A 10,919-nucleotide genomic window follows, 5' to 3' on the forward strand; every position below is an offset into this window, starting at 1 on the left:
GAAACATATTGCCAAAATTGCTCACTCACTCAGTATGAGCTAAAATATAAACTCAAATTCCTTTGAGAAACTAATAGAACTTTTTGTTCATGACAGCACTTAAAGCCCGTTTTAAATGAAAGCAACATACCGAACTCAGAGTTCCAAACCCTGCGTCTCTCAGGTTAGTGAAGGAGCACGCATGGGAAAATAACCCATCATTTAGGCCTGAAGTTTGCTGAACAACTACTTTCTCTTCAGACTATGCCTCTAGGTATTCTTACTTTGGGATCCACTGTTGGGAGCAAGCTAGCTCCCAGAAAGGTTGAAAAAATGAAACATCATTGCTTTTGAAATTAAAGGGAGATATTTTTTGCTGCTAGATGTGTCATTCCCACTTCTACACAAACAATCACTATAAAACCCACCAGAGAAAAGAAGTTTGGCGTACTCAGTAGCAATGCATCTATTTTAAGAACAACAGTACCAAGTTGCTTATTCACAGCTGACTTAACTTTCAGATAAGTATCTGGGCAGATCTAGAAATCTCATTTCTGAACAGCCTGCCTGATAATTCCTAACATTTGAAAAACTGAATTATAATTTAGATCATTATCTAAAAGCATTTAGCATATAGTAACAGAATTTGGGGAGAAGAAAAAAATAATGAAGCTGACTATACATTTTATCCTACACTACCTTTCTAATGCACAAATGTCTCTGATAGTAGCTGGATCACAGACCAGTCTTCCCACACAGTGAAACAGATGTTTTCATCCCACATTTAGAGCCTCCCAGTACCACTGAATCCCTCACAGAAGGTTATTTCTAGTTTCTTTGTACCTTCAAATCCTGTTTGCTACAGAATTTCAGAACTATTATTTTATTGTTTTACAGGCCAATAGCATTAAGGAATTCTTTTTCTTACTTAATAGATTTCTATTTTTAGGAAACGAGTCAACTATTTTGGCACTTAATTATGAATACATACACACACATACATATAAAGGGGTTGTGCAACTAGTTGTTTTTAAACAAGTCCAGGATATGAGGAGTTAAAGACAGCGCAGTACTGTACATCACTTAGAATGTTAATTTTCCACTAAGGATTTCAGCCGACGCCTATTTCCGCTGTCATGGTACTGTCCCTTGCAAGAACCAACTGCATTATCATAGTGATTTATTCTAACATGCATTTTCCTTTATATTTTGTGAAAGGCTAAGGCTCCCAAATATACCTTCCAGAACATTCATGATGCTGGAGGAAGATGAAATCCTGCAACACTTACCACCAAACACATCTCCGTTCTGATAGTTTTTCCCCTTCTGAGTTTCCTCTTCGTTTTGAACAGTAGAAACATGCTTGGCGGAGGCACAGCCCATAGCTTCATTCAGACAGCTCCAGCTGGACCGAACCACAAATCATGTCTAGAGACGCATGCTCATTGTTTGAAAAATAATCCACCTTCCCGTGTAGTTGTCAAGATGCTTTTACCTAAAGATGGCAAAAGAGAGAGAAAAATATTGACAACAGGCAAACTCGAAATGTGGAGCTTCAGGATGACAACTAAGGGGGTTTGTGAACAGGAGAAAGAGCACAGGCTGCCTCCATCCTCTTAGGTTGCTAAAACCGTATTCAATAAACATCTGATATAGGTAGATCATTATCTAGGTAGATCAATCCTGCCTTGGGACAGGAACTCAAAGTCTCCTCTAGCCCTGTTATTTAGTCTGTGGCTCGAAGAAAGCAACACAAGCACAGATATGTTTCCCATGGAACACAGAGGGTTTTTTGGAAAGAAGATAAGAGACCAGCAATATCTGCTCCTTTCCAATCTACCCATCAAGCCAGATTTCTTACAAAGTGTTTTAGTGATTAAGAGCTGCTAATTGCAAGTGTTCAGACAAAATACCTCCCCTAAATCAATTAAGGATCTTACGTTAATAGATGTGAAAGGCGATAGCCAGCTGTATATTATATTTTTTCCACATGATCATTACTTGACCGGATCCATAAAACCTCCACGGCTCAAAAAAGCAACTATCCCCATTTTAAGATGGAATATCACTTCCTGAACAATCCAGATGTCACATAAAACAAAAGAGGGAAGAAAAAGCTAGGTTATAGCTGCAATATTTTATACTGAAAAAAAAAGTAATTAAAACCACAAACTGTTTAAGGACCAAATGGTCCCACGCTCAAACAAAACCAGCTTCAAAGTTGGGTGAGATGACCTGGCTTGACTTTCCACCAGCCAAAGCTTTTGGAAGAGGAGAAGAGCTAGAGGAAAATGAGAACCACTCCTTCTTGTCAAGTTGTTTAGTTCAGCTATAGCATAAGATCATACACACAATCTCTTAACTCCTTACTTCTGGGTATGTACTTAAAAGGATGTGGCTCATTTTACTCCATGCCAACCACAAGAACTTTATCTCTAACAGCAAACGGGTGCTCCTACCTACGATATAGCATTATCCACCCCACCAGAAATGGATAACCCCAAAGAAAACCTTCTCAGTTTTACTTCCTGTGCCAAGGCAGCACCGTGACACACCAGGACTTGGTCTAGGAGGGCTCCGCAGCTGCCTGAAGAGGGATTTCCCTGCTCATCCCCAGAGTCACAGAAACGAGGATGTGGCCAGCTGGGCCGAGAGCAACTCTGCTTCTGCCATTGCAGCCGCAGGTTCCCTGCTGGGTGGCTTTTACCACGCAAAGGGAAGGACTCTGGATGCAGAACCACCTGGTCACGGATCAGCTCCACCTTCCATCTTACTCTGCACAGAAAAGTGCTCTTCTCCATTTAATGAGGGCATTCCACTCAAAGGGTACAATACATATACGCTCAATCCCTGTTCTCAACAGCTAACCCGCCTCGTTACACCTCTACGTGCATTTTTCTTTATTTATGTTCTGTATATTCCCCCATACGCTTTCTCCTTTTTTCCTTCCTTCTATACATGCACGCTTGAGCACAGATTTCTAATTACCCCATCCCTCTCTTCTCCCTTAGTTGCAGGCAGCTACTCACCCGAAAACACAGGATTTTAAACCAGGCACTCATGCTGTTAGTAGAAGGGAGCAAGCAGATCCCCTGGTGCTATTTTTTTAACCCTATACAGTTACATACATTTTTTTAAAAAGAAAACATGGGTTTTGCAGCAAAAGTCAGTATTAAGCTAGGGAAACTTTCTGCTTCCTCAAGCCATCGCCATGGCTGTTCTTCAAACCATTTTAATCTGTCTGCTTGTCAGATGTATAGACAAAACTATAGCCCTGCTAAGGAACAAATCGTTCTCAAGATCCCTCTGTGCACATCCAAGCAGTCAATACCCAGAGCAGGCCATCCTAATTACACTGCCACGCGTTGTAAATACCAATACACTCACTCTACGTAAACTATACTTGCTGTTCTTAAGTTTTTGCAGTGCAGTGAGGTTCACAGCTGACAATTCATCTTCACATTGCACCCAAAGAGCACGACAGCCCGCATTAAGGTTACAGGTCTTCATCTCACTATTGGGGTGGGAAATGAGGATCCATAAGGATTCTGAGCATCAGCCATGCTGCGCCTGCTCAGGAGGGACAGCAAGACACACAGAGGTGTGTGAGACGGAGGAGAAGTAGCAGACTGGGAAGGAGAACTGCTAACTGGACTGGAAATTAAACATGGACTGATTTTCTCAGAGGATGCAAATTTGCTTAAAGACAATAGCTTCTAAAAGACCAGCTGAAACAAATGGGGGGGGTAAAAATGAGCAAGTTTTTCACCAGAGTCCCTGTTTCAGATTTCAGATAAAAGAGCCTGCAAACAATAACTTTGATTTCTGATTTAAAATATAAGCAGTTATGTTATCCAAGGGAAAAGGACATGGCCAGCTATGGGGCAAAAAGCGAGGGGAGACCCAGCGTAACCCCACAAAAGACCACATGTGCATGTGGGACTGCTAACAGGCTGTATGGGGTAGGGGAATCACTGCACACTGCAAACCCAGCACCTCTGCCCCAGACCAGCCGAATGGCACTCACAGAAGTACCTGCTGAATGAATTATGCTGTTGCCATATTCAACTTTTTTTCCTCTTTCTTCTTCTGTCTCTCAGCGGGGACCATTTACAAAAGGGAAACAGCTGCTTAGTAATAAAAACCAAATGTATTTCACAACATAGCAGTGGGTTGGGTTTTGGGAGGGGATTTTTTGTGAAGCCTTATGCACAGCCAACATGCAGCAAAACACATTGCAAAATACTTAATCATTGATTAGCACCCATCACCCAGGACTGGAGAGCTATAGAAGCACCCAGGAACAAAGAGATGCAGAATGTGAATGCAGAAGGATAAAGCTCTTTGGGGGAGGGAAGAAAAAAAAAACCCACAGTCAAATCTCTCCTGCAGTATCTTGGTAGCACACGCCAACCTCCCTAAAAATATGGTCACGTTCAAAGGCACGCTGTGATTAAAGGAAACAAACGGGAATACAAGAACTGGAGGTTTTACCTTTTACATTAAAGAACAGTAATCACAGCAGTACCTGAAAAAACCACACAACTAATACTTGGATTATGGAGGCAATTTCTCCTGGTGCCAATAAACTGGGCTGAGAAAGCTACTCCATAATGACGCCCGAGGTAAGTCCAACACACATTTCCAGGCACTTTTCTTGGACTACTGTAAACATAGTGCAGCAAGACAGACGATACTGCAACACGGATAAATAACACAACCCAGAATTAACAGAGGATTTAACATTAAAAAAAAAAAAAAAAGAAGAAGAGAATGAGAGAAAAGCAGCATTAATTTTACAAGAGATTAAATCTGAGATACACGACACCATGATGCTCTCCAGCCTTCCATTCCCCAAGCCTCAGGAAACCTCTCTTGCCTGAGCACCAGAGCCCACGGTGACGAAGTCCGCGTACCGCTGAGAAACGAAGTGCTGGTCCTCCTTCAGTGGGATGCCTGCAGGGGCTTTTGAGGCTGTGGAAATGCAGTACTCCGAATGGCAGCAGAATAACACATCCGTTCCGCCTCCTCCCCCACTTTTGCACAAATATAATTTTCCCTTTTGTCTTCCTGAGCATTTTGGGGGCATACAGATTTTTAGAAGCCAAAAATAAAAAGAATAAGAAAACCTCAAACCATTTGCAGTTCATGTTCACCACCCACCATCATTAATTATCAGGATTTGAGAGGCAATTTACAAGCTCCAATTTGCAAAATGCGAGTGACAAAAATCTCTCAGGCAGATCAAAAGTGTCTACACCACCCCCAAATTAAACACGGCAGGTTTAAGATTAACATCTTATGTGCGGGTCAAGAGAAGACTATAGGTACTCTCTGATGCTGTACTTCGTACCCCAATTTTCTTCCGAACTAAAAACAGCAGAGCTCACTTCTTAGAACAGAAACTGCCTTTGGAAACCATAAGCAATTTTTTTTTTTTAGGCATGTCTATATTGTGCTTTTCCTTTTACCTGCTCTTTCATCACTTCATTAATCCACTTGTTATCCCCTCACCTGCTATTTCTGACAGTTACATCCAAGGCTGCATCCTTGACAAAACCCATTTTGCTTCCACAGCTGAAAATAAAACACTTAATAGCAAATGGAGGACCCCCAGTGTTTTACAACAAATGTATGTTAATTCTTCTATTACCACAGGTGTATTTGTTTCCATCTTTATTGCATTGAGATAACCTATCTTTCATCTTCTTCAGGCTGCAGATACATCTAAAAGTTTCCTTCCGTGTTGACCACACAGGAAATCAGGTTAAAATTTCACAAAGCTCGAGAGATCAAAGCAATGAGCTCCACGCAACCATGAAAAAACCCTAATCTACAAAGCAAAACCACACTAGCTTTTCCTATAATACAGCCTAGTCCAGGCAGAACCCAAGGATTTTACTTAGTGTTTAATTATACTTATTTCTTATAAAAAACAGGCCTGTTTTACTTCAATTTTATTTTTTTCCCCCAGAAGAAGAAAGCAGCAATGTGATATCCCTCTTCCTCAGCCACCCTCTACCACTTCTGCCAGAAAAGATGGCTTCGGGGTTTTTTTTCAACAGCCAAAAGGCATTTTTGAGCCAAAAAGACAGAACTTTTGCCTTTGAAGTACACCAACGGCCTAAGGAAGAAAGGGAAAAAAAAATTTAAAAAAATATATCTCACATAAGCTCTCTTTCTCCTTCTTCAAATTATTTGAAGCAGCATTGCTGGTGAATAGCATAGTTACACTGAAAATTAACCTACTGACTTGCTAAACGAACAGGACAAAGTTACAGCAGAAGGAGAGTTGCAAACACTCTGTAGTAAACATTCTTGCAGTTGCAGAAGGGGAAAATAAAAAGTCAAAGTGAGTGGTGATGCTCTGTTCCTTTGAATCCATGGTCAGAACACACTCCCCTTGGTCTGTTGATACTGATTGCCAGAAAACGAAGCATTTTCTCCCCTCTATGAACTGTTTGTCCCCGTGATGCAAAATTTCTGTGTTTATTACCGCATTTCAGCATCCTATTGGAAACACGCTGTTCTGTCCAGCTGGACAAATGCAGCAGTAATCTCACTGAAAGGGAAAAAAAGAGTGCCGTGCGATAAAATCAATAACGCACAAGGAAATGCAGAGAAAGCGCACCACTGTTTTAGAGCATTTTACTCAAGCTGCACTAAAAAACACCATCGACAAAATGAAGCAGCCCAGTTACCCAGTGGGATGGCGGAACTGCCATTTGCATGCATCCTCTCTTGGGAAGCTGTGCTCAGCAGAAATCATATTTGAAGCAGTCACTTTTCAAAGAGCAAAGAAGAATACTGCAATTTGACAGCTAAAAAGACTCGACAGAAAAACCACAGAAGCTCTTCTACCTAGTTTTTCCCAGCAGGGACAGCCTGGTTTGAATTAATGCTACTAATTCATATCATCAGGTTATTCGTTCTATTACAGGACAGACTTTGCCCCACTGAGGCTTATCTTTCCTTTTTTATCAGCAAAATTAGCCTCTCATTTTCTTTTCTTTTGTTTGCAATCAGCATTTCTGCTGATCCAATACATGGTTTTGATGTATTGAAGCAACAAGTGATTTCCAAACAGAATAGCTCTCAAAAGCAACACGATACTTCTAGGGAGCATTTTCTCCTTATTCAGTCTCACAAGGAGAAATACCACCAGTGAGTCCCCGGGAAGAGATTTCACACATTACACAGAACAATACAAATGAGGAAGGGAAGGGGAATCACACTGCAATCTTCCTCTTCATTCACACAGGGTGGAGTTGAAGTAACACCAATGTGAAAAGCCCAGCAACAGCAAAAAGATAGCAAAACAAAGATACTTTTATTCACAGGACCTACCATTTTTGCTGTTTCCAAAGAAAAATTAATTAAGATTTATTCTGTGTGTTTTCTTTTTTTAAAAAACCTCAAATACTTTAGGATAGTGATAGGAAGAATCACTACTTCCAGAATGCAGTTCTAGCATCTCATTTTTTTCCCCTCTTTCTAGCAGAATTAATAGAGAAAATATTGAAGACAGATGAGACATTGCAAGAGCATGGGCTGGCAACACTGTAGGGTTTGGTTTTTTTTCCTTGTACACAAAGAAAAAACACACTGGAGACGGTATGTTGCTGGTGAGAAAGCAAAACTTTCATATACCATATTTCACCTGCACAGCCTCTTTCAAATCAGTAGCGGTGCCACAGCTTCTCGTTACCATGGTAGGTGGTGCGGTTACCCAATGAGAATTTCCAAAAAAATCAGGACATTCATCCTACGTTCTTTGCATTTGCAGAGAAACAAGCACATTTCATTAAAAATAAGATTACATGACAATAAGCTGACAACACCTTAAATACTTCCTGCCTCTATAGAAGGGATGGCTATAACTGTTACAAGGACATTACAGAACTGCAATGTAGATTTTAACAACACAAAAAAAAATGTTCAGATGTGCATTTGCTATCGAACACGGTTCAGAGCCAGTTTCAGAGCTGATGGGTCACTATGGTATCTCTGCCCGTTACTCAATACTTCTCTTCTGGGTCATAGTCAGCAAAAGATGATTGAAAACCCAAGAGAAACCAGCTTGAGGGACCTGATTAAAGGCAACAAGACCATTTCTACCGACTTTAGGTTGCTTAAGGTCACTTCCTAAAATTCAAATTTAATCGAAGAAAGATTGCTGTGTGATTTATTTCCAGGCATGCTGGTGCAATGGGAGATATTAGACAGGACTACAAAAACGCCAAGTTCAATTCTCCTCGATACATGACTTTCCCGTATATCTAAGCATAATCTCTAGCACTTACTGTAACGGGTAGGGTGCCCAAGCACCTCTAAAGTATCAAGAAAAACAATAATAAGCTCTTCTGTTTAATTTTGTTTCTGTCCTCATGGTTTAAGAGCAAGACATGGCTTACTGAGCAAGATAAACTAAAAGGCCCTGAGGTCCAGGAACAGTGATTTGTACATTGTTTTGTACTTGTCTAAGTACAAATCTGAGCACCATCTCCCTTTTGAGAACTCACTCCCCTTGTTTTGCCTCGGTAAAAATAATTTAAAGAGGCAATCACTACATCTAGGCAACCAACCCCATCATTCAGAATTAGTCTAAAATAAAACAATGTAGTAGGTGTAGCTGTGCCATCAACAACATCATTTGGTTTGGAGGAAGACCTTGAGAGATAATCACCACACTGTGAAAAAGCAGCTTCATCCTCCTAAATTCCTCCTGCTGTCTTCCCACCAGTGATGGGGAATGCACCTCCAGATGTAAACACTGACTTTGGCCTGGAGCTGAACTCTTTTTAGGTTGACCCTTTCCCAAAAAAAGCACTGGCTCAACAAGTCTCTCCTAAAAATGTGAAGCACATACTTCTTTATTTCAACAGAAAAAGCATCAAGTCTCTAATACCACACTTAAATTGTATTAGACTTAGACTCGGACTTTTTAGACTTAGAGTTCTAATCTTTATCCTTTGTTCTTCCACACCTCTGTTTCCTTCCCGAACTACTTCTTAGTCTTTCTCGTGTGCCACCATGATGGCAGAAATAACCACACAGAGATGGGTGTGCTCGATGCCTCCAGCCGTGTGAGATGCAACCTCTCCACTCTGTGTGGCAACAATTAGCACCTTCCAAAACTCAGTAAAAGCACCTTTCGCATCATCGAATCACAAATCCAGCACGGTTACATTCCCCAGCAAAGGGACCTGTAGGCTCTCCGAGAGCCGGGGCGCATGCAGGAGTCTCCATCCCCGCTCTTCAGCCCATCCAACCTCAGTGTCATGCACTAAAGGTGGTGGTTGGCAGAGCAAAATGATGCTGAAAGAGCAGAGATGAATCCTTCCTCTCCAACGCTGGGGTGCAGCACCTCCTACTACAGGAAAACTCCTTTGAGACCTGAGACTGAAAGCACACCAAAAGCACAGGGGCTGTGCTGGGCAGGAGAGAGGAAGAGGAGGATGGCTGCCCCACTGCCCACCGCTGCAGTGAGGAAACAGAGAAACCATCCCGTTGGAGGGAGAAGAACGGAGGCAGGGTGTACTGGAACAGGACCCATCTATACAAGACAAAATGCCAGCACTCTGGGAAGGGGGCTGAAGATTTAGTCTCTTATGACCAAGTCCATCTAATCCTGACGCAAATTTCAGCTGTACCCCATACCTACCAATAACAAGTCCATCTAATCCTGACGTGAATTTCAGCTGTACCCCATACCTACCAATAACCAGGGCACCTACGGCCAAAAGGACTCAAAACTAAGTCAAAACTGCCAATCCAACTTGCACAACCCACAAGCAACCAGGGCCAAAAGGACTCTAAGTCAAAACTGAAAATCCAACTTGCACAACCCACAAGCAACCAGCTAAGGTGCAAGGTTTATTTTGGGAGTAATGGAAAACGTGGGGTCTCCTAGACACTGGGATTATAACGTGCAAGTTTTATTTTGGGAGTAATGTAAAACGTGGGGTCTCCTAGACACTGGGATTTGGACATGTTTCAGTACACAAACCAGTCAATGTGACAAGAGATGTTTGATGGACGCACCAATTACCGAATACCTGAGGTGCACAACGATGCACAGGTCATATGAAATCCTTCCAAACAAGCTGAGCAAATGTCCATCAGAGCTGGAGCACCCTCTCAAGTACATCATTGAACAAATCTTGCCATTAATGGATCATGGCAACTTTACCCTTTCTATGCAGTCTTGTTTCAGACAAAGTGAAAAAATAGTTCCTGAGGACTTGTGTGGAATTTTTTTTTAATCACAAGGATTCCTAATGTAATTACCTGTAACTGTACATTTTCAGGGTCTCATCCCCTTTTAGACCCACTGATCTCTCCTAACAGCTCTACAATAAAAAGCCCCCTGCCCAGTCAGTTGACTGGGTGTTCCCTAGAAAATCCTTGAAAACGTACACAAATGAAACGACAGACCACATCAGCTCCCCCCATCTGCAGCTGCATCAATTAATGCCAACTGCAAATACAGCAACAATTAATCTCCCCAAACGATCGCCTCTAAACATATAGAGTGGGATTATCCCGCTTCACCTTGGGAAACCACTTTCAGTCCCTCTAGCCTGCTCTATAATATCTGCCTTGAACATATGCTCTTCAGTTACGCTGTGTGCTTCCAACAGTCACCTGCAGACCTTGCCTTGCCCCCTGGTAAGTTTGGCCAAATTCATCACTGCAGAGGAAAAGGGGAGCAGCTGCAAGCTGGAGGGGTGCTGCTGGATGTCTCTGCAGCAATACAGAGCCCACGACCTGCCCTCTGGGTCACTTCCCCAGCATTTTTCATCCAAAGAGCTGTGGCAGCAGCTACTTCGGGTGCCACTTAGGTTGAAATTAAAACAAAACAACTCAGCTACACAGCAGCCAAAAGGGTGAGATGCCGGAGACCTGCTGCTAATGTGTCAGCAAGGAAGCATTTGCCA

General features: G+C 42.1%; 1 protein-coding gene across 1 annotated transcript in view; it reads right to left on the minus strand.

Moving 5' to 3' along the window:
• The window catches only part of LOC104472042 (chromosome unknown open reading frame, human C1orf21), a 72,579-nt gene extending 71,217 nt beyond the window's left edge, over positions 1-1,362 (minus strand). Inside the window, exon 1 of the mRNA XM_010087578.1 lies at positions 1,269-1,362. Within this exon, the coding sequence (XP_010085880.1) occupies positions 1,269-1,362 (94 nt within the window). The remainder of the gene's footprint in view (positions 1-1,268) is intronic.
• Positions 1,363-10,919: the final 9,557 nt, after the last annotated feature.

This window comes from Pterocles gutturalis, unplaced genomic scaffold (genome assembly GCF_000699245.1).
Source record: "Pterocles gutturalis isolate BGI_N339 unplaced genomic scaffold, ASM69924v1 scaffold15001, whole genome shotgun sequence".
Taxonomy (NCBI): domain Eukaryota; kingdom Metazoa; phylum Chordata; class Aves; order Pterocliformes; family Pteroclidae; genus Pterocles; species Pterocles gutturalis.